The sequence below is a fragment of the Notothenia rossii genome, assembly GCF_949606895.1.
Source record: "Notothenia rossii genome assembly, chromosome: 4".
In the NCBI taxonomy this organism is placed as follows: Eukaryota; Metazoa; Chordata; class Actinopteri; order Perciformes; family Nototheniidae; genus Notothenia; species Notothenia rossii.
In genome coordinates this window covers 25940706-25964405 of record NC_136902.1, presented here as the reverse complement: position 1 = coordinate 25964405, position 23700 = coordinate 25940706, and the positions used below count along the sequence as shown (strand labels likewise).

Sequence of the window (23700 nt, the reverse complement as noted above, 5' to 3'; positions counted from 1 at the left end):
CATACAGGAATGTGCCTGCTCAAACACGACTTCTACTGCACAAAATGAAATGTCTGAAGATTACCAGGAAAGCACAGAGCATGTAGAAGCTGATGAAGTAGATGATGGCGAAGCCGCTGCCGCAGGTTCTCTCCTCTCCGGGGTTGTATTCCGACTCTGGATCACACAGTTTCCCCGGCAGACAGGCCAGCATGATCTCCTGCCAGGCCTCTCCTGTGGCACACCTAACAGAACAAGAACAGCATCAACACACAAGCACAATGAGGGGTTTTACCCACATGTATTTATTTATTCATGCAGTTACTTATAATGGCTTATTGCTACACACCGGAAGAGCATCAGGACAGCTTGAGGAAAAGTTTGAAAGTTGTTGTTGCGGTTGATTTGTGTCCCATCCACCATGGCTATTTTTCCAAACACCTAAAAAAAGAAACATCAGTCTGCTCTATAGTCTTACAATAACACAGGAATTCTCCGACTTCAGTCCTAATGCCTCTAGTAACCAGTCAAGCTGCACTCTTCATCCATGTCTTTCCAAAATGTCATTACATTGTCAATCTCAAAAATGTGATGAATAGTGAATACATAATATTAAAGGTTTGCAGTGACCATGACCTTTGACCACCCAAATGTGTTTTTTTAGTCTAAAAATATTAGAATCAAATCTTTCATGGCCTTCACGAGAATTGGATGTTGAACTGATGCACGGACAAACCAAAAAAAATATCGCATAGGCATAATAAAAGGGTGCTAAATTAAAAACAAGGAAACAGTCACTCGGGGCACGCACATCCTGCATGGTTACAAACAGGCTTTAGATCATATTACCTGCATCCCAATTACAGCATAGATGAAGAACAGCATGGCTATCAGGAGTGCAACATAGGGGAGAGCCTGAGCGGGCAAAAAAAAGAGATAGACATAAAAAGACCAATGACCGCAAGAGTTATCTCTGATATGATGAATTAATCATTTTAAAGATTAAAGAGGGATGTTTATAGGCTGCATATGTTGCCTCCTCACCTGGAAGGACTTGATGAAGGTCCACAGCAGAGTCCTGATGCCCTCCCCCCTGCTCAGAAGTTTGACCAATCGCATCACTCTGAACAGGCGGAAGAAGGTGATGGAGATACGAGCGCTGTCCTCTGTGTTCTGAACGGGAGGAGGTTGGGAGTGATTAGGGGATGAAAATAGATAAAACATCAAAACACAGACAGAATGATAAAGCTCTATCACTCACTCATTCATGCAGTCAGACATACAGGCATCCTTTCATTCATCATGTTTGAGTCATACTAGCATAAAAGTGGTGTCAAATGGTTATGAAGAAATCTTTCCATTTGTGATCTTTGGCATCTTCGCAATGACAACAATAAATGCACATGCAGAGTAACAGTGTTCGATCACAATGATGTGACCAACAGACCTGTAGGACATACAGCACATTTCATTCTGTATAACTGATACCAAAACAGGCAACAGACAGAACATCTGCATTCCAAAGTAAAAAAACAAAAGACAAACTGTAATCGGGTTCTTACAATTGACCAATGACAAGAAACTCAAAGTAGCCTATAGACAACATGTTGGTAATCTGATAACAAACACCTGGGCAAGCTACGTGGAAATGAAAACATGAGACAAAAAGACCAAACAGTGTTTTCTGTACGTCTGCATCATGCCATGCGCCTAAACAGGATGTGGTCTCAACAACAAAAGTTAAACCATGAAATTGGAGCCAAAATGAAACAAACCAGGTGGATTAAAAACAAACAAACATTGAGAGTTCAATCACAAACCATGACACAACTATAAGTGACACCATAAAGCATCTCAATGTTTTTCATAAGTAAGTGAGCGACAGAGTGACAACAATTATATCTTGATTCTTGGTGATCACAGAATGGCGAGGGGCTTTCATCGTTTCCTTACCCCGGGCTCCACTATCACCTTGACGACTGGAATGGCTGTCGACTTGAAACCAAAAGCCTAAAGTTAATCCGAGTCACACAAACCAGCTTCACAGCACTGAATCATTCACCAGTCAATGCTGCATCAAACACATATCATCAATACCTTCGAATAATCATATTACACCTTCACCTAATAAACTACAAAGCATTACATCTTAAGCCACAAACATAACATCATCATCGTAAAGCCTTTCATGCAAAAGCTTTACAACATATCCTCAGCAGTCACGCCACACATGCAACAATGCGAGCACTCAGTGTTAGAGGAAAATGTGTTTTTCTGTGTTTTTTTAGAAAAATATAGGCGCATATAGGTGCTAATGTCACTTCTGGACAAAATGACGGCCCCGCCCACTTTGCACTAGCGAATCAGAAAATAATAGTTTCTTCTTGTCTTAAATCTGCTGAGTCATATATTGCACCTCAAACAACAAATAAATCCAGTGTTACGGTTTCTTTAGTTCCTCAACAGAAAAAAGTACAGTAAAAGAAACGTCTGATTTACAAATCACAGTTTAAGTGTAAGCTTCTGCCTGCCACTCGTCCACCAGCAGACCAACTGAACAAAGCTGTCTATGCCGTCTGACGGTGTATTTGACACGATTTTCATATTTCTTGAATAATAATACAGTTTATGACAAACAGAAATATTGTTTTCTCGCATCACTTTCAAATTTAACAAGGAACATCTGCATTTTGGTATGAGGGTGCACGCCAAAAGTAAGACGGCACAGCGCTCCTGTTACCTGGTTTAGACAAAACCCTGGTACTCTATACCAGGGGTTCCAAAACTTTTCAGCCCGCGACCCCGACAAAATAACAGTGCCCGATTGTCAAAGAAAAAAATGTATATTCAAACGTTATCATTAATAATAATTTTTTTAAAAATATATAAAAAAATGTAATCAATTTTTTTTAATATATATTTTTATTTTTATTTTCCATTTTTATTTTGTAATCATCTCGCGACCCCCACTTTGGGAACCCCTGCTCTATACTGCCTTAGTGATTACAGTAGCTGTTGAAATATAAAAAATAAGGACAAAAGCACATTAAGGGAATATGCTGAAATGATTTGCCCTGTTTTGAGATGACTACTGTCAACATGTCTGGCTCCGATGCCCCCTAGACTTCTTGTTAGGATCGGACTTAGTTGTAGACTTTGTTCTTCTAGTATTCCTGAGCTGCCTGTTACGTCCTTTGCCGTTTATCAAAGGAAATGGATACAGAGTTGGAGGCGGACACTTGTTCTGCTTTTAGTGCATTTAAGACTTTAATTACCTAATGATTTAAATGAGGGCTATTGAAGTCTTCGTTCTGAGAGGTTTATTTATCTCACGAAAATGTGGATTTACACGCATCTTTCTCAATGAAAGTCAGAAGGGAATAGTACTTTTGGGCCCCATGGCATCACGGTTACACACCTGCAACTGTTCTCATTCCCAATCACATTATTCCCCCCACCTTAGCTGTTCAACTCCTCTCTTCACTTGCACTTGTACATGTATTTAAGTCCTGGTTTTCCTTCATTCAAAGTGAGGGACAAACTGGAAAAACAAACATATTCATTTGGAAAATAAAACTGCAGCAAGCATTAAGTCATTGTTAACAGCAGCTGCAAACAAGAATACAGTCAGAGCGGCTTTGATGTAGCAGTCTCGCAGAAATAAAGGAGGAACAGCTAAAAAAATTATCACATGATTTTGAGCTGCATTCAAAGACAACAGTTCCAAATTCAAGTAAGACAATTACATTTTTTTTTAAAAGAGCATAATTGTTCTCATAATAAACAAAATGATGCGGTTATACTTCAACAGCGTTAGTAATCACAACTTTATCATTAAAATGTGGTCATATATGACGGATGTTGGATGCATGAACAGATTAGGCATAAAACAAGAACGTTGTCATTTGAATGCAACTCTAATGCTTGAGAAAGGTCCTCTAGCTGGGAGCGTAGGAGCCCTCAGCTAAAGGCCCTCATTCAAGAAGGGGGTGAATGAGTTATAAGTAATTACTTACATTGATCTCAGTGATGGCAATGTCAACCACGCTACCCACAACAATTAAGGCATCAAACGTGTTCCATGCATCAGCAAAATAGTTCTGCAAGCAGGAGCAACAAAGACACACAGAAAAGAAGAGAGAGACAAGAGAGCATGAAAGAAAAGGCCAAAGAAGAGGATTTTGAAAGATAGAAAGAGAAGAACATACAAAAGTTGTGATTAGATTTAAAAAAAAGTGAGGTTGAAAGTCAAATCTGAGAGTATTAACTTGTTTCATTTCAAGAAATAGTGTTTTCAAAGCTTTGCCGCTCTGTTTTATAAATGAACCAACATCATGAATCTTTAATTTCAAAGTGATTTATTCCAACGATGCAGTGTCAGGCTGAAAGGGCTACCATATACTTAAAACCATACCATTTAACACAATATAATTCAGATGGAATAGTGGCTTTAATATAATGAATGTTTTGGCATTTAATGCACAGGTAGCTGATAGAAAGGTTCCAAGCTAATACGAATGTATTTTGGTCTATGGTGCTCATCAACCTCAAGAAAGGCAAAGACAACAGATTCATGAGTTGAATCATGAGCAGAAATGGGTTCAAGCCAACCCAAAAAGATAACACCATTAAGACAGGAAGGAAGGAAGGAAGGAAAGGAGGAAAGATGTGTAGGGCGGAAAAAACGGAGCATGGCGGCTGTAATGGTTAAAGCAGGAAGAGGGAATGACAGTTGGTCATGCTATTGTCTCTCTACCTGGCTCAGTATGATGTCGACTACACTTCCAATCACGACCAGAGCATCAAAGACGTTCCAGGCGTCCCCAACATAGCCCTGATTATGGCAGCATGCACAGCCAGCAGGGGGAGAGGGGAAGGCCGGAGAGGAGGGGGATGTGGAAAATATAGGAGGTTAAGAGGTTAGGTTGAGGAGTAAATGTGGCTCAGAGCCCAGGACAGGAAGAGTTTGAGGGCGGGGTTAAAAGTAGAGGGCAGGGCTTTCAGATAAAACCTCGAACTTGAACCTTTTTACAGCTTCAAAATAAAGGGAGCTATTAAGAAAAAACTCTAAATAAGATGTTTTAAGAAACTAGTGGAAGTTTGGCACATAATTGGATAGAAGAGAAGAGATGAGAGGAAAGTAGACTTACTCTGGGTTTAAAGGCGATGAGTTTGAGGATCATCTCCACAGTGAAAACCCCTGTGAAGACCATGTTGAGGATGTCCATGGCATAGTTAAACAGATGAGACTGACCATGGTGCTGGAAAAAGACAGGCACACAAACTGATCAAAAATATAACAAAATATTTACTAATAATACAGGTAGTGCATTTCAAGAGTATCATGATATTTAAATTGACATACACTGTGTAAACGGCCTGCAATCATTCTTGGGAAAAAAAGGTTATGATATCTATTGCTGCAAAAAAATCATTAACACATTTACACAGTTGACACTTAGGTATTTTAAGTATTAAGATGTAATATTAGTTACCTGAATGGCCAGACACAAGGTGTTGAGGATGATTAGAACAAACATGACGTACTCAAAGCCAGTAGAGTTGACCACATACCAGAACTTGTACTGGTAAGGGTTTTTGGGTATGTAGCGGCGCAGAGGACGAGCTTTAAGAGCATATTCCACGCACTGACGCTGCAGTGGTGACAGAGAAAGAAACAAACAGACTCATGGGCAAGTGGAACTAAAGCAGAAATGTATAATTTCTAATATTCTCCATCTTTTAAAGAAGAAACATTTAAATGATGAAAAGAAGCACTATTTAGCCAGATCCATTTAGTTGAGATCATCTTTTTCCTACTATATTTAAAAGGTTTAATAAAGGCACCATTACAAAGAGTGATAGCTTCCTCTTACCTGGTTCTTATCGAGCTCACAGTTCTTGTACTCCTTCTCCCCTTGCTCCTGAAAGGTAACAATGACGAAACCGACAAAGATGTTCATCATGAAGAAGGCGATGATGATGATGTAGATGATGAAAAAGATGGAGATCTCGATGCGGTAGTTGTAGATCGGACCCATGTTCTCCTTGTGAGAGTCGATGGCCTTGTAGAGCAGACTACAGGGACACAAAAGACAATGGACACTCCTTATCCATGGAAAAAAGCTGTTCTCTTAAAGATACTATATAATGTACTTCAAGCACATTCATACTCACAAAATAGGGAAATTAAAGACAATATCGACTTGGTTGTATTGCTTACATTTTTTAAATGAATATTGTGGGTTCATTCAGGCAGACATAAAGGTGAAGGATTATTATATTGTAACATTATAGTTATCTTGCCATTAGTTTTCTTATTCATAATCAAACCTATTTCATAAAGACAGAACTACTTACGTGGGCCATCCTTCGAAAGTGGAGACGGTGAAAAGAGCCATCATGGCCATGAGGACATTGTCAAAGTTGAAGTCGCTGTTGTACCAGATCCTCTCCTTCACCATGGGCAGCGCTGTGTCCCCGTTGTTGTAGAGGATGTAGTTACCTCTGTCAAAAATGTAATATTAAAGCAACCACAAGTATGCACTGACGTAGACACAGTCATGTAGGCGAATGACTAAGGTTGGAAACCATTTAGAAAAAAACAACAACTCACTTGCATTCTTCTGGGCTGGACTTTGCATCATCGGCGCAACGATAAAATTTACCCTGGAAAAAAGAACAACAGAGAAAGTCGGTGTCTGTGGATTCCGCTGTTAACCTCAATCTCTCTTTCCATCGTTTGACTCTACCTTAAAGAGCTGCACTCCGATACAGGCGAACATGAATTGCAGCAGCGTGGTGACGATCATGATGTTGCCGATGGTCCTGATGGCCACAAACACACACTGGACCACGTGCTGCAAAGGACACAAAGTTCTACACTGTTAGTAGGAATACAAAGCACTGTATCATCAGCTAAGATGCACACACACATACAGATACACACACTGGGGTTGTCACGATACCAGAAATGTAGTTGTTGATTGCGTAATACTATTAGTAGCAGACAGTAATCTAGTACCAGTGACATTCCAGGATTCCAGACTCATAACTTCAGTGAAAATGCTCCAAATGGCCCAAAACTTCACAGGTTTGGTAACGATGCAGCCATCAACGCATCGAAGCGTATTATGGGATGTCATCAAATGCCGTTGCATTTCGACAGATCATTCGCCATCAAGTTAGTTCAAAAGTTTGCAGTTCAAATATTCTGCTGCTTTTCCAAGCCTTTTTACTTTCTTTTCTTCTCTCATCACACATTCAATCCCCCAGTGTTCATGTATCATTTTAATCTAAATTCTTCACTTTCTTCTTACACATTACATTTCAGCATAGCCATTCAGCGTCAGCTTTTCAGCATAAAGCATTGCCACTAGCAATTTCTTCAGGAATTGCATTCTCTAGTTCATATTGCTGTTTATAACACCTCCACACCTCGAACACTTCGGTAAACACATAATGACAATGTTGTAATTTTCTCACCCAATCCTCACTTTTATTGAATAGCGCTTTAGACCCCATTTATAGGGGAACGTTTGCATTTACGCACCAAATTCGTTCTCAAAAAAGTCTTCCGTTCACACGCATTCGGCTCATTTAACGTGTCCGAGACCACTGGAAAACGCTGTAGTACATATGCGGGGCCTGTAAGTGGCGTAGTAACTTCCGCCACAAAATACACCAAAAGCAGCGAAGAAGACCCCCGAGCATGGTTGCCATGGTTACCCTTCTGTTCATGCCCTGCGGTGGATTTACCAACATGTAGTTCATGTAATTCTCCATGTCCACTTGTTGCTGATGGTTGTGGTAGAGGAGCTGTAGATGTTGCACTAACATCTGTAGCATGGTCGAGCTGTAGATTTTGGATTAACATCTGTAGCATGGTCAGTAGCAGTAGCAGTAGCTACTGACAGTAACAGTAGCTACTGACCATGCTACAGCAGTGAGCAGCAGAGGTGGGGAGAGGTGGGGCTATGGCTTCATCGTTATCAGGAAATTATCGTATAGGGCGTACACACTGAGCCGTTTGGCCCCCCAGAGCGTTCCGGTTGCAGATCTATCCACCTTGGGACCTGTTATCGTTTGCGGGGTCCGTTTCCGCGGTTCCGTTACGGCCTCGTGTGAACGAACGGGCTATACTGTACACGAGAAAAGTAGCAGATACAACCCGTTTTGTTCCCGTGTAAACACCGCCTTAATGCACCACAATGTTACTCTCCGTTCACCAGCGGCTAAAAGCTGAAGTTAACTAGATCTAATATTCCCATTTTAATACAAATGTGTTGTTCCCAATGTAAAATTATCAGGGGGAAAAATATGCATACCCTATATGCATTTATAGTGAGTTCCCTGCCCCCAAACACATTTTCTATTGTCCCATTATCGTTCCATTGGGCTTGGAATGTGTCTGGACTTCCAGGTACTACAGTTCCCATGGTTCCGTAAAAAAACGGGTACCATCATGTTTTCAAAATATTGGCATCTACCTCGTACGAAAGTGTGGGTTCTCGTGACATCCCTAACATACATTGTAGCGTGTTGTTATTTTCATTCTGACCTTTAGTCCCTTGGCTCTGTTGATGGCCCTGAGTGGACGAAGGACTCTCAAAACACGGAGAATCTTCACAACTGAGATAGCAGAGGACCTAAATGAGACAGAAAAAAACACCAGGGGATTCAGCTTAGTGATTTTAGGCAATGTTGACATTCCTTTCTGCTCTGCTACAAGCGGAACAAACAGCAACATATACATGTCATGGCAAAAAATACCACACATTTGCTCAATGACATTTCAACATTTAAAATAGAATTTAAAGATACATACTGAATGCCGAAGGATACTAGAGACACGCCAACGACCAGCAGGTCTAAAAGGTTGAAGTAGTTTCTACAGAACGCCCCTTTGTGAAGAAAAGCTCCGAACGCTGTCATCTGGACGAGGAAGGAACAACAGTCAGGATTAAAGAGGACAACACACACACACACCAAAGTGTACAAGGGGTGGCTTTAAGCCAGGCTGAAATGGGATTTGAATGACTGTTATTACTATATCAAGGACCTGTTATGTAAAAACTAATTACAATGTGCATTTTCTAAAGAACATTTTGTGAGTGACTAAAAGGGGCTTTACTGAATTCTTTTTTTTTCTCTTGTTGAATATTCCCTTGATTTTGCATTTCAAACATTAGTGTTTATGACAACAATAAGCAATATAATTTGATTAGCAGCTCCTGATCCTGCATTTACTGTTAATCCATGTAATGTAATTAGGGCAAACACACACATACACAGATTAGTACCTTTAATATTGTGTATGTCCTTATAGGTTCGAGCAGTATGAATATATATTATATTTTTGGTTCATTATTTTACAATTTAAATAAAATACATTTAAGTGTTTATTGATAAATAGATGGCAAGCTTGGATTCACATTTCCAAATACTAAAATCAGATGCGTACTTTTGTAGTGCACACACACACACACACACACACACACACACACACACACACACACACACACACACACACACACACACACACACACACACACACACACACACACACACAAATAGAAAGACAATATACAACACATCATGTTCAGACAGTGCACGAGGAACATAATTTAAAAGCCACTGCACTCATTTCCGGTGCAGATTAAGCCTTCAATCCTGTCCTGATTGAACTTTAGGCTCAAGCCATAATACTTGAGATGTACCTGGTGCAGGCATGCAGCGAGCAAAGGGGCAGGGGATTTTAAGTCTACAGCAAACTTAATGAAAATTGTTCCTGATTTTTGAGGATGTCTTTATTTGGACATTATTTGGTGGTGCATTAATTAATAAGATACACGGAAAAATGATCGGATGTGTGTATACAGTATGCAATCAGGCAGTTGGATATAAAGCTTGATGTTAGTTCAAGTTCGAGTTCATCTCTCCACAGTGCAGAATATTTCCAATTCAATTCTAATTGAAAATCAAAAACATGTTTGTTTTTCCCAAAAAATATATAAACATGATTATTAATCTTCACATTTTTTGAAAAAACTGTTATATTTGAGCCAAACAAATAGTTATACTCTGGAGAGCCACTGGTCCATAAACTGGTCGAGGATGAAGAGGGAAAGTGGGCCGTGATTGACAGTGACTGACAGACAAAGTAATATCTGACAAAACGTATGATCTCCACTTTAACCTATTGGCGCCATGACAACAAGACAAGCAGGAGGCCATTTTGCACAAAAATTATAGAGACAAAAATGAAGGGAGGGAGGACGTATGCGGCAAGCTTGGAAGTGGTGGGTTGTTGCTGAGTCAGCGCAACTATTTGTTATTGTTTACCTTAATAAGGATCTCAAATGTAAACATACTAGTGAAGACATAGTCTGCATAGCCTAGGATCTGAGGAGGCAATCAGAGTGACATAAGCACGGAGGGTTACTGAAGCTCTACTCAGCACAGCACAACACAGCACAAATCTCATTTACCTTCAACAGGATCTCAACAGTAAAGATTGCGGTGAAAGCATAGTCAAAATAACCAAGTATCTGCAAGAGGCAATGCACAAGTTCAAGTCATCAAGTCATTCCAAGACAGCACAATAACATTCAGTATTTATATCATTTAACACAGATGGACAAGGCAAGATTCTGATACAGTATTGTGTTGCAGTGATCTATATTGGTTAGTAGGGGAGAAAATCATTTGTTGTGGCTTTTTTAGAAAAAAATCCAAACAGGACAACTGCCTTACGTAACATGCACTGGTTAAAATCTCTAATTACATAATTGTGGGTTGCTATTGTGCTTCTACTGAGGCAGGTGGTAAAATGTCAATGTTAATTGAGTGTAATGAGAAAGATCATGCTTTCCATTGGCCTTTTTCACAGCAGACATTTTTACATTTTTAATGATAGTGTCTTTATAAGATAAAGTACTTTTATCGGTCCAAAAAAAGCCATGATAGTATGACATAGTATGGTTGCAGTCCAATGGTAAAAAATAAACCCTAATAATGACAAGGAACAGGACAACCCTGGTGTTTATACATAATGGCTGCACTTTGCTTGGCTACGTAATTATATGATGGTGGGTGTTATTGACGTTGGTCTGCATTCATTTGAAATTATGCTGCTGCAAAGAATTGTGTTTGACATTATCCCATTTTCTTTCTATGATGGTCCAGTGTAGCCTACGCTGAAGGACATTAGAAAGGAAGCATTGCAGCACCTTTCCTTGGCCTCTAAATAATCTCAACCAACTCTTATCAAGACTGCCACTTAGAAAACTTGCTGACCAAGAAATACTTTTCATGGCAACCATGGACCTTGAAATTGAAGCAACAAAAGGGAACTCAGCAATCATGATTTTTTTTGCTTACATCTTTGCTTTTTCTACTGTCTCGTGTCAAAATATCTGCTGGGATAAAGGCTGATTATCAACTACCGTTACATTGTTTAAAAGATGTGGGATAGCCTTATGGGACAGTTATTAACTAAAGTCCAGGTGGTTTTCTACGTACGATATTGCGAGCAGAGAAGTTGCGGATGGGGTCCTCAGCAGCCAGAGAGACGGAGCTGAGCATGATGAAGACCAGGATGAGATTGGTGAAGATGTGATGGTTGATCAGTTTATGGCAGAAAACACGAAACCTACAGCAAAAAGTGAGGGTAACAACAAGGTTGGTTTAGTGACACATCTCACATTTGAGCTTCCTGCCGCTGCTTTAGAATACATCAGAATAGTTTCTGCTATAAATATATATCGGCGTGTGAGACTCACGGGTTAGTGCTGCTGAAGATGAAGAAAGCGCTTCCCGTTGGGATGGGCAGAGTCTTTTCTTTGATGGTGAGTTCAGACAGCCTCAGGGGGCGGGGCCCCAACGGGACTTCTGGAAGGTTTTCATTATCTTCTTCATCGCCACCTGCTGGAAAACAAAACTTATTTGAATCCCCCTGAACATGAAAACAATCCTTCAGTTATATATGTACTCTCACCGCGGATGATCATGGCAACTGGAAGAAACCACATGTGTATGCCATTCTAACATTTACCGCTTTAAACTCTTTACTCCCCGGTCAGCTGTTTTTAGAAAGCTGATACAATTCAGATAAATGTGCAGTTTTAATGTAATTTTGATCAATATTTTCACTGTCAGTTCATTTTTGTTGCTTTTTCTCAGTTTCGATTGAAATTCTTTGATTTATTAAAACATTTGCTATTCATCGTCTGCCAATAATGTGAAGTATCTTGCTGAATCTTGCAAATCATATTTAATCACTAAGCTACAAATAAACACAATAAACTTGGATGGATTCATTTTGGATCCCAGTAGTACTAAAGACAAGTTAATTATACCTGGAGTGTTGATAGCAGGATATGTCTCCTTGTCCTCCTCCAGCAAAGCCTCTGCTGGCTCCTGCAGTCAGATTAAGCATTAAATAAATACAAAATGACTGAGATAAAAACTTGTTCAAAAAACTATTGAAGTAGAATTTACCTTGGTATCTCCATCCTTGATGTCTATTATAGCAACTCTCTTCTTGTCTATGCTTGCTTCTCTGTGAGAGACGGATAAAACAGAGTGACTAACCAGGCGGAAGGCCGTTTTCTCTGCCAATAGAAAGTTCTTGTAACAAATTTTGACAAAGATCTACACAAACAATAAAACAGAAAATGTGAACGACAATTAAAATATGAAATATGTCACTGTACTTGATGCTATTCTTCCTCTTCTTGGCCTCCTCTTCCTCCTTCTGTGCTGTATTGAGGCTCTCTGCGTCTGCCAGGTTGTCAACAGCGATGGCCAAGAAAACGTTCAGCAGGATGTCTGGAAATGTGACTTAAAGAGGAAACACTGACCAACAATTAAAGGATTAAGGAACATTGAACAATTAACTACAAAACAAGTGTTAGCATTTGTAGGATACAGTTTCCGCAGATGAAGAGAATGATGAAGTAAATGCAGACCACCATTCCAGAAGAGGCGTGGCCACCGTACGCCATGATGCCGTCATACATCACTGTATTCCAGTCTTCTCCTGTCAAGATCTGGCAAACATGATATGCAGTTAAAACCATTTCCATCATTTATTCTAATACCCAGTGAAGAAACTGTCCACCATGATGCAAACATGAACTCACATGGAGAACGACTAAGAGACTAAGGATTGAGACTGAGAAAGCGTGCCGAGGGAGAGAAACCTCAGACGCTGTGAGCGGATGTTACAATTTGCCATTTAAACGGAGTAAAGTCGAACACTCACCTGGAACACAGTGAGCAGGGCCTGGGGGAAGTTATCAAACGTGCTCCTTTTGGTCACAGTCTCGTCAAAATTGAACCTTCCCCCAAATAGCTGCATGCCGAGCAGGGAGAAAATAATGATGAAGAGAAAGAGCAGCAGCAACAGGGAGGCGATGGACTTCATGGAGTTTAGCAGAGACGCCACCAGGTTACTGAGAGACGCCCAATGACTGGAGAAGAAGAAATATATGAGTTAATGAAGGACAGACACACACACAAACTGAAACGAATCAGCTGAATGTGCAAAGTTTCTCTGTGCTCATTTGAAATCAGTTTTTGAGGGGTGAGACTACAAGCAAGACTTTTGACATCACAACAAGTGTGGAAGTCAATCCTGGTCCAATTTGCAACCTTTACAAGTGAGTATCCCTGTTGATATCAGAGGAAAGACCGATAAGTTCTGCTTACCGTGTGACTTTAAAGATCCTTAGAAGTCTTACGCAACGGAATACAGAGATACCCAGCGGAGACATAACGGCCAGCTCCACCAGGATGGTCTCTACGATGCCTCCGCACACCACGAAACAGTCAAAGCGGTTAAATAGGGACACAAAGTATGCCTGCAGGCCCAAACTGTACATCTTCACCAGCATCTCCAACGTGAACATCGCCAGGAGAACTTTGTTGGCTACATCTAAGGAGAAGGGGATACAATTATCAGACATCTTGTAGTTCAGCCACGTCTTTAAAATAACTGACCTGAATACATGTTATACAACCAAAAAGAGCAGAAAATATCAAAATGAAGATACCCTGTACTTCCGTCAGCCAATCTGGCTGATTGTAGTGCTCAGAGGCGATGGTGAGAGTGTTGAGGAACACCAAGAGGATCACCAGCCAATAAAACGTCACAGATTTCACGGCTGTTCGACTCTTTCTGCGGCAGAAACGGTTCCACCGCCTCCACTGACGACTGACAGAAAAATATTACAATTTTAAAATTAATGATCAGAATACTTGGGGCCATTTTCAGAAGAGTTAGGTTTAGAAATAAGACCAATAAGAATTTCCTTGAATTTCACATATTTTGGAATCAACTCTTCTGGCTTTGGACTTAACATATGTATATATTTGATAATTACATGTTTCTTACATATACAGTTAGATGTGGTGAAATAACATGGAAGCAAAATGTTACAATTAGTAAAAGAGGAAAAAATCTGTTACGTAAAGGTCTTGGATGGATTGAAGTTAAGTAAAGGGGGAAAATAAAAGGAAACTGTAGTGAGATCAGAAATTACAATGATGGGTTGGATATATGACATGAATCGCATCGAATATTAGATCAAAACATTGAGGATTGGAAAAATTAAAACACGAGGTAAGAGTGACCCATGCAGGATGAGTTGAATTGATTGAATGAAGAATGCATATGCCATGCACTCTCATACAGTACCAGGGTACTAACCTGAACTTTGACTTAGATATTTTTTGACTGGGGGGAATAAAAATTACGCAGATTTAAATTAAGGTCAACAAAATGTGCATTTGTGTTTAACACACATATTAATGTACAACAGCCTCTGGGTCTATTGGCTGTACAATACTCTTTTATTGCCCCAACATGTCACACTCACCACAGCGGCCCACAGCAGGGGGACTTTTTATCCTCTCCGTTGTGATTGTCCGTGTTCGCCGACTCTGTCTCACTGGGCATGCTCGCTGTGGTTTCACACACACATACACAGGAAATCAACGTGAGATGATAAGGTGTCAAGTTAGCAAAAAGGTCAAAGTAAATGGTGTCCTGAAGGTACATGTTGCCCATTAAATTTGCATTGTACTAGCTTTTTCTATTGAAACACATGCATTTTTGTCTTGACTTGGTTTAATATTAAAACAATTTATCTTATCAGCTGACAGTAAACCAACAGTTCTTGTGGCCTTCACTATACGATGATGTCATATGTTTAAAAGATCCTCTCCAATTTTTACTTTTCCACTTGAAGGTATGTCAAAGGACATTTCTTTCATGTTTTACAAAGTTTCCAAACCCTGGAAAACTGACTTAATGCATGTGTAAATAGAAATTGCGGTGTGACACTTCTCAAAGTTTGACATTAATCAAAGGAAATGATTGTTTTCCTTAATAAGAGTTTGTTTTAGCTCTCAAAGAATGAGACTGACAGTCACTAAAAAAATATAGCATTTTCTAAGGTTTCTACATTAACAGTGAGTGAGTACATAATGCCAGACCTGAGTCAAATTTGACTTTTTACATCATTAATGTTTTTAAAAAACAAACAAACATATCGATTGGAAATACAGAATCATAATTTGAGATACAAATAGGGTTACTCAGATAAGAGTTTAGAGGTTTACATATTTAGTCAGACTATTTGGTCCAGGTCTGTGTACTGCTACAAGTATGAGTTCAATAATCACAGTGTTACAGCATATTCAAAATAATTTAAGATGTACATGCATAAAAAGTTGTTTTTATAAATGACAAATGAAATGAAGTTGACGATGGTTGGATGAGAGATCTGTACAAAAATACTTACCTCTCACTCATAATATAGTAAATATAGTCACCAGATTAAATGAAAACATTGTTATGCTTTTTTTTAAACATCAAGATGGGTCAGGATGAAATATTCAAACTCATATTAAAATAAAATGTTGATGGATGAAGAGTTAAAGAAGTAAGGAACAGGCTTGAAACATGTTCATCCAATTGGACATTTGATTTAAAATCAATAAGTAATTATTAGCGTTAGAGCGTTAGAGCGTTAGAGTTCTTGAGTTATGGACAAAAACGCCTTGGTGAGGTCACATTGACCTCGAACTTCAACCGACAAAATCCAATCACGTCATGCTTGAGTCCATGTCGATATTTTAGTCAAATTAGAAATAAATCCTGGCAGGGAAATTAATATATTGCAAAAGGTACAAACGGACAACTCGAAAACCGCCTACAGCTATGGCAGGTGTGTTAGCAAAAAACAGATTATATACTATCTTTAAACACTTTTCGGGTGCTACTGTGTCCTTACAATGCTAAATATTAACTTATATTCAAAAAGAATTGGTACTGTCTGTTGTGTTAGAGTGTTACCTATAACTTTTCTGTTATTGTTCCTTATATAGTAGGCCACTTTCCCATAATCTGCTTCTCGGTCACTTCTCTCTCCTTCATTTCACTATAAAGGCTTTATTTACTGCTGGCGGGCAACATAATGCAAAGTCTAAAGGGGTTCATTGCTAATGGATGATCAGGTCCATGTTTTCCGATGAAATTGATTTTTTTTTTATAATGAGGATGCAGAGGATCAGATTTTGATCAATGAAACTAAGGGCATGCAAACACAAAAGCACAAGCAAAGCATGTGCAAGCGGAGGAGCCCTCCAGGACCAAGATGAACTGTCCTCATGAACATGCTAAAAACAACACACACTCCCACACACTCCAACACACAAACACATTTACCCTGTGTCTCTGTGGACTGGGTGAACCAGCCAAACTTCCCTTTCTTCTTCTGTGTGAGGTCAGCCAGCGTGACCCCTTGGTGTTACCAACATGCAGTTCACACAGCCAGACAGCAGAGGAAGCAGTGAGTCAGTACACAGCAGAACAAGAGAGAGAGGAATGTACGGCAAAACAGCTACAGTACTACATTACTACAGTACAGACACAGGTACCATGTCCAGAATAGCTACAGGTGTAAAGAACATACAGTATTATTGTCTAATGATAAAAGACAAACTGCAGAATCTGAGCATGGAATATATTTTGCTATACAGTTAAGGATTTATTTCTAGCAGAAAGGGGTTCGGCACAAACAAGCAAAGAGAAAGGAAAACATATATCTACCTACTGAAGTGAAAAAGTAGTAAGTAGTAATAATATGTATATTATTATGTCAGCTGACAGAGAATTAATGCAGTACAGACATTTAAATGATATGCGTGAGGTACTTTGGACAGTTTGAGGTAGTTTGAGAGTGTTAAAATGCCCTACTCAATACATACAGTATATCTCGGTAGTAATTATATACAAATATTAACCAAACTAAATTCTCAAAAATGTCTCATTAAGCATTTTAAGTTAAAAGTATTCTGGACATAGTAACCAATACCACATTATTAGACTGGAAATAATTAGAAATTAAGGAGGAGAAGATAGAAAGCAGAGACTTTTGGTAACAAGAAAAAGAAGATATGAAGAAACAATAGGAAGAGAAAGGGCAGAGAGGGGAGAAAACTAATGTTAGCAGCAATCTACAGACAGTTAATTACAAGGCACACAGTCACTGCAGGGATCAAAGAAAGAGTTAGTTTGTTTGTCGCGTCTAAAGTCTACAAAAGCAGCAGAGGTAAAAGCAGGGTGATAACTGGAGGATATAAAAAACTGACAGCACAGGCACAATCTGGCAGCGGGGTGCACTGACGCTGATAGTGTATCAATAAGTAGGTGAACAGCGCGTGGTGCTGAAATAGCCAATAGTTTGGGGTGTGAAAAAAATAACACCAGCTCACTAAATCATTCAAACGTAATGTTTACTTATATGTGAACAGTAACAAAGTTCAGTCAAAACATTGACAACAAAATCGGAGAAAGCCGCTTGATCATGGAGGGCGAGGGGTGGTGGTGCATATGCGGCCACCCCAGTTGGCAGCGTTGCTTTGAAAGAAAAGTTGATTCAAAACGCACTAAAGCTTTGGATCTTAATAAGCTTGTGAGCAGTGGTGGACTGGCCATCTGTAGAGTCTGGAGAATCACAGAACGGCACCGCAACAGCACCGTAACACCCCGCCCCCCAAGCATTTGAACGTGTCACATGTTTTAACAATTACTTAAAGTGGACCTATCATGCTATATTTGAATAATATATTGTAGGACCATACCTATATAAGGCATATTTATACTTTTTATTTTTCAAAATACCAAACAGATCATGCATTTTAGCCATTCCTCATTTCGCTCAATTTAACACTGTCTTTGCATGGGCTTATTCTGTGAAAACAGCACCATCTACAGGCCTGGCATATGTACTACAGCGTCTCCAGCGCTTTCGAACGGCAATGTCCGTGGCTGTCCACTCCTGATTGGTGGAGTTGGCCCAATAGCCGTAGCGCCACTTCTGTGACGTGACAGAAGTGTTCAAATCTGTATCAGTCTGTATCAGATCCGTTGCAGCCCCTTTTTTAGAGATTTGGGTATGGAGGAAAATAGAGAGGGTTGTGTTTTCTGACATTAGGTGAGTTCCCTGGAACACCGGGGACACATATTCATGTATAAAAGACGTACAAAAGTGCATTTTGCATGATCGGTCACCTTTAAATAAGCCTTTGACTATGTTCCGGCCCGCCATCTAGTGGTTCAGAAAATGTTTTGCCCAAGGCCAAACTTAATTGCCAACCCCTGGCCTAAAGAATCTCTTGAAATGCTTCATGCAACCACCCACCCTGAACGTTTACTGTCGTTCAAGCAAACAGTCTGCAGCCACTTCCTGTTTACTGTTCCAGTAAAATCACAAACATGAACGTCTTCTAGGTATTTGAATGCTGTTCAAGCCTCCTGCATATCACAATAAGCAATATTTTTTTGTACATACACAAGACCATACATCCACAGTTACCCCTGTGTTGTCATGGTGACCACACACACAAGGCCGCACCATAGAAAAGACTGAACATCAATGCAATGCTGGCGCCCACTTTCTTAGTGCTACCTCAGAAGCTGCTTCCACGGCTCGAGTCACAGTTTTCACTTGTTAACACCTCTGTTGTGACACAAAACAGTGAGAGTGGAGGGGCAGTATTTTACTAAAAGCCCCTTATTATATCCAATAAAGATATAACTGATATAGAGATGATCACGAGCATCTTCATGTGTAATACATTGAGTATGTAAACTATACACTGTGCCACTGCAACACATTCAAGTGATGTAAGCAAAATAAGACACACAATGACCAAAAAATGGCGGCCTTGTAAAATAAGAGAAAAAATACTAAGTCATATAATGGTTTTGTCGAAATGCATTCTATACTTAATGTTATCCATATTTTTGGATGCATACTGCTTGAATTGAAATGAACTGTAATTTTCCGGTGGTATGATTCACTCTTGTAGAATAGACCTGGTGTACCAAACTGCATAAGGGGATGCCTGGATAAAGATTTTATCAACTGCATTTTTTAAGGCGACATTTGCATGTTATCCACAACCAGCAATATGTGATACTGTCCCTACAGTATGTACTGATTAGAGACCTGTCCTTTTCTAAGGGTAACCTGTCGGTCTGTACCTTTTAGGTGGTCACACTCACATTCTTAAAAGAGTTGGTTACCATCTGTTTGTGGGAAAAAGTAATGCATTATTAGCTGAGCCAGCGCAGTGTGTCAGATGCATACAACGTTTTCTTTATGACATTCAGTGAGCTTTTCAGAGTGGCATAACAACAGATGGATGAGTAATGGTTTGCCCTGCTCATCTGCCTCCTATCACTATCCATGAGACCAAGAGATGTGCAACATTATTTAAAATTGAGAAAATCATAATGGTTGGTAACTCACAGCTCTGTTTGCAATCCTTATGTCCCAGCTTTAAACAGAGAGGGACACAATTTATTAAATCCAGGAAACTCACGGTTCCGTTTGCCCTCCTCGTCTCCCTCCTCATCGTTCTCGGGGTCGATGTCCTCTGCCTGCGTGATCCAGTCCAGGTATCCTTTCAGGTCTTCCTCTAACTGCTGCTTCTCTCGTAGCTTCTGGAAATCTCCCCGAGCTTTGGCCTTCTCTCGCTCTTTGGAAAACTCTCTGGAAAGGGCAGAGTGGAATGACTGTCAGCTTTCAGATAACACCAAACAATCTACTTTCTAACCCTGTAATGACATTCCTTATATTTGGGAGATTTTGAAAATGTCTGAAAATGTTCTTAGTGTTTGAAGTATTTTGGTTGAGAAATAAAGGACAACATAATGTCTCAAAACATACCCACTCAATACTCCCAAAACCAAGTTGAGAACAAAGAAGGATCCAAAGATGACCAGACTGACAAAGTAGACCCACGGCAGCTCGAAGCCCATTGCGTCATTCATCTGAATAGAAATACAAACTCTAAAATATTAGACATGGTTCATTGATATTTCATGGACATATTAAACCACTCTATTGTTTTAATGCCATAATCACATACAATTCCTTCCTGTGGCATAAAATGTGTCGTGAAGTGCACAGCTTCCCTCTAGTAAACCTAAAAAACTATTATCTGACAATTCCAGGAGAAAAATGGACTTTTCCAAGACCAGGATAACTGAGTAAGTTATATAATTATATTACATGTTTGCTTTGACATCTAGTTCATTTTCATCTGTTTTAAATATGAATGACTGGTTGTTTGTTGTGTTGCACAATAAAAAAAGAATCATGAAATGACTGAGGACTTTCTAATGGGTTGGGTTTAGGTTGTGTGTCTGCAACCTTTTACAGCTTCTGCTAGTAAAAACCACATTTACCACTTATATGCACTTTATAAACTACGCTATTCAGTTTTATATAACCATACCAATAATTTAGAGCTTTTGACTTTTTGTGTTTACATTTTTCTTCCGAGCAGAGCCACAAAAAAAGGGTCAATTTAAGAATGTAAGTAATCTCATGTACCGTCAATATTAGTGTTTGTGTGTAGGTTATTGTGTCATTTGTGGAGAGCGGCCCATCTTACTTAGCTCAAAGGTTCCAATAATTTAGTACTGGATGTTACAGTAGATATAATGTAGTCTTGAGTTTGTCAAAGCACATCATTTCCTTCAAAGGAAAATAAGCTTCAGTGAGCTACAACTAAAACTAGAACAGGACATGTGACCACTAGAGGGCAACATGTAAGAGAAAACTTGGTTAGTAATGAGTGGATGAGGTATTAGCAGATGTGATATCTGCGATGAGACAGTGTAAAATACTATAGTGCTAAAGTGTATTTTAATAGAGCTGGGAACAAGTTAATAACTGATGATTGACCATTTAAACCCAATTTCTAACATTCCAATTAACCTCAACCCTATGCTTTTCAACGCACTGTCTACATGCATGCAGTTCTACTCTAGCACTTGTATTCCTTTTGAAAGAAATCCCTACACCAGCTGGCTTTGCAGAGACGTCATAATGCATCGACTCTGCAGCTATGTTTAGTTTGTTTCAGTAGGAAAGGTCAGAGGTGAGATTTAATCTATCCATCCTTCGCTATCCTTCTATCTATCCTTCTTTAAGGTTTGTCGAGTGTCCATCCTTCACCATTTCATCAGCAGTAATAGCATGGGATTGCCATGGTAACACATACGTGTACAAGAGAAGTAAAGAGTCTGTGAGGAAGAAAGAGGACGGCCGAGAAGGAGGCAGAGAGGTTCATTATTCCATCCATGAGGGTCTCCATCAATAAAAAGATGTGGGTGGATTTAGATGAAAACTCACTCTGAAATGAGCTTCAGTGCTCAGTGTTTTGGATAATTAAAAGCTGTTGGTGACCATTGTTAATGAGGCTGTGGGTTTTGAAGTGAGGCTGGCCTCTTTTGGTTTTAAAATACTTGTTATTAACTCAAAGATTGGTAATGGTTCAGCCTACCGCTCTCAATGAGAACTACTTTTTAAAATAAAAAGATTCATATTGAATTTGTGGGAGAAACAATATCTAATTTGAGATTTTATATTTTAGGTTCTCGTTGTTCATGTAGCAGCAGTGGCGACTGGTCATTAGGGGCAGGTGGGGCACAGCCCCACGTAGTGTCAGCAGAAAGTATTACAAATAATGATTACAAAAAAATGCTAAAAATATATTAAAATGTTTTTATGATCATGTTTAATCATCTGATTCGTCTGTACATTGCTTTTTTATTCTGTGTTCTTCTAATTAGTGTCTACAGTGTGTGCCTATTGAGCTGTTTAGAGCCATGTGGGACAAAACCCGATCATGCCCTCCCTCTCACTGTCTAAGTGAACGGTGACTGTAAAAACTACACTGCGCATGCTCAGAGTATTGTCCTATTTAATGTGTTTGGCAAAAAAATAATGACAATAGAGTGGCGAAGTCACGCCCACTTACTTCCGCATCATGGGAACTTATTCCGAAAAAATAATACATTGAAGTCAATAGAGAGAGAAAACTTATCTTTTGATCCCGTTTGAATTGCTCCATGAATTACACATATGTTGTTTGTCAATCTTAAAAAATCATTTCCATGTCAAAAAATTCAAAGTTTGTCTTAAAACTGTTGAAATATAAGACTATGAAAAATACCCAACTAGAAAGACTAGAAATCCCAGAGTCGCGTAAATGCTGTCATAACTAGGGATGGGTATCGTTAGGATTTTATCGATACCACCGGTACCGGTACTGCTTATCGGTATCGGTATTTTTCTATACTCTTATCGATACTTTTCAATAATTTGGTGTTAATAAACTAAAAAAAGACAAGGCGATGTGCCTGCAAGACTGCACTCAGGTAAAAAAAACATATTACCCGTGCGCAGCAGCTAACCTGCCTGCGAGCCTTCGCTCAGGTCACATTTACACACGGCGCGGCTGAAGCCCGCTAGCACTATTAGCACTAGCAGTATATCGCTAGCACCGTTTTAGATTCAATGAGTTTCTCGGTTGCAAATGCCTCATTAAGTTGCTTGTGTCACCCCCTTTACAAGCAACTAATTGAGTACATAGATTGCACCTTGCACTATCGCCACTACATTTTTTTAAAGTGCACCCAGATCTTTGATCGCTTCGCTCTGTCCGCCATGCCTGCGGGAGTCTCACAACAATAATAAGAGCGCTGTTGAGAGAGATGACGAGTGGCATTTACAGTGGCCAATCAGAGGGGTCTCAAACCGGATGCATCACATGGGACGAGGGTTCCCAACAAACCAGAATGGTTTAAAGTTAAACGAAGGAAGTAGACGTAACAGATATACCGATAGCAGCACCGTTTGTCCAGCGGTTTAACGGTATACCGATACCGTCCAATCAGGTACCGGTATTGACTTAGTACCGGTTCTCGGTACCCATCCCTAACTGATGTATTCCCTCCAGATAGCTAAAAATACATGTACTTACTGTACTGACTTACTTTAACAAGATGCCTGTGTGCTTTGTACCAGGTTGTTATCATACCAGTAATAGTACCTCTTGCTCGTTCTCGAAGAGCAACTAAAACAAAACACGAGAGTGTACCTTGTTAGCTAATGTTAGCTAGCTGACATTAACGTTACCTTGTAAAGCCGGTCCCGCATGCTGGCTCTTACGGAACCGACTAACTCCCCTTTTTTGTATGTACAGCTCTCAACATGCCCAGACCTGTAGTGATTTTCACCTCTTTTAATACTTTTCGCCAGCTGAAATGTACCAACGTGACGGCCATCTTGGTGTTGGTGACGTGTGCAAGACCAGAGTTGTATTTCATTGAGCGCTCACAGTTCACAGTTT

General features: G+C 39.7%; 1 protein-coding gene across 1 annotated transcript in view; it reads right to left on the bottom strand.

Moving 5' to 3' along the window:
• Positions 1–23700, bottom strand: part of cacna1db (calcium channel, voltage-dependent, L type, alpha 1D subunit, b) — a 114405-nt gene that overhangs the window by 35632 nt on the left and 55073 nt on the right. Inside the window, exons 8-36 of the mRNA XM_079679472.1 lie at positions 20226–20329; positions 19879–20048; positions 16715–16789; positions 14862–14946; positions 14693–14719; positions 14037–14197; positions 13693–13918; positions 13247–13454; positions 12911–13031; positions 12696–12810; positions 12481–12541; positions 12339–12399; positions 11763–11907; positions 11503–11632; positions 10470–10529; positions 8807–8913; positions 8540–8627; positions 6732–6839; positions 6596–6648; positions 6340–6486; positions 5856–6057; positions 5475–5633; positions 5130–5240; positions 4736–4813; positions 3996–4079; positions 1024–1152; positions 829–894; positions 329–420; positions 65–224 (exon numbers count right to left, since the gene is read on the bottom strand). Of these exons, the coding sequence (XP_079535598.1) occupies positions 65–224; positions 329–420; positions 829–894; positions 1024–1152; positions 3996–4079; positions 4736–4813; positions 5130–5240; positions 5475–5633; positions 5856–6057; positions 6340–6486; positions 6596–6648; positions 6732–6839; positions 8540–8627; positions 8807–8913; positions 10470–10529; positions 11503–11632; positions 11763–11907; positions 12339–12399; positions 12481–12541; positions 12696–12810; positions 12911–13031; positions 13247–13454; positions 13693–13918; positions 14037–14197; positions 14693–14719; positions 14862–14946; positions 16715–16789; positions 19879–20048; positions 20226–20329 (3333 nt within the window). The remainder of the gene's footprint in view (positions 1–64; positions 225–328; positions 421–828; positions 895–1023; positions 1153–3995; positions 4080–4735; positions 4814–5129; positions 5241–5474; positions 5634–5855; positions 6058–6339; positions 6487–6595; positions 6649–6731; positions 6840–8539; positions 8628–8806; positions 8914–10469; positions 10530–11502; positions 11633–11762; positions 11908–12338; positions 12400–12480; positions 12542–12695; positions 12811–12910; positions 13032–13246; positions 13455–13692; positions 13919–14036; positions 14198–14692; positions 14720–14861; positions 14947–16714; positions 16790–19878; positions 20049–20225; positions 20330–23700) is intronic.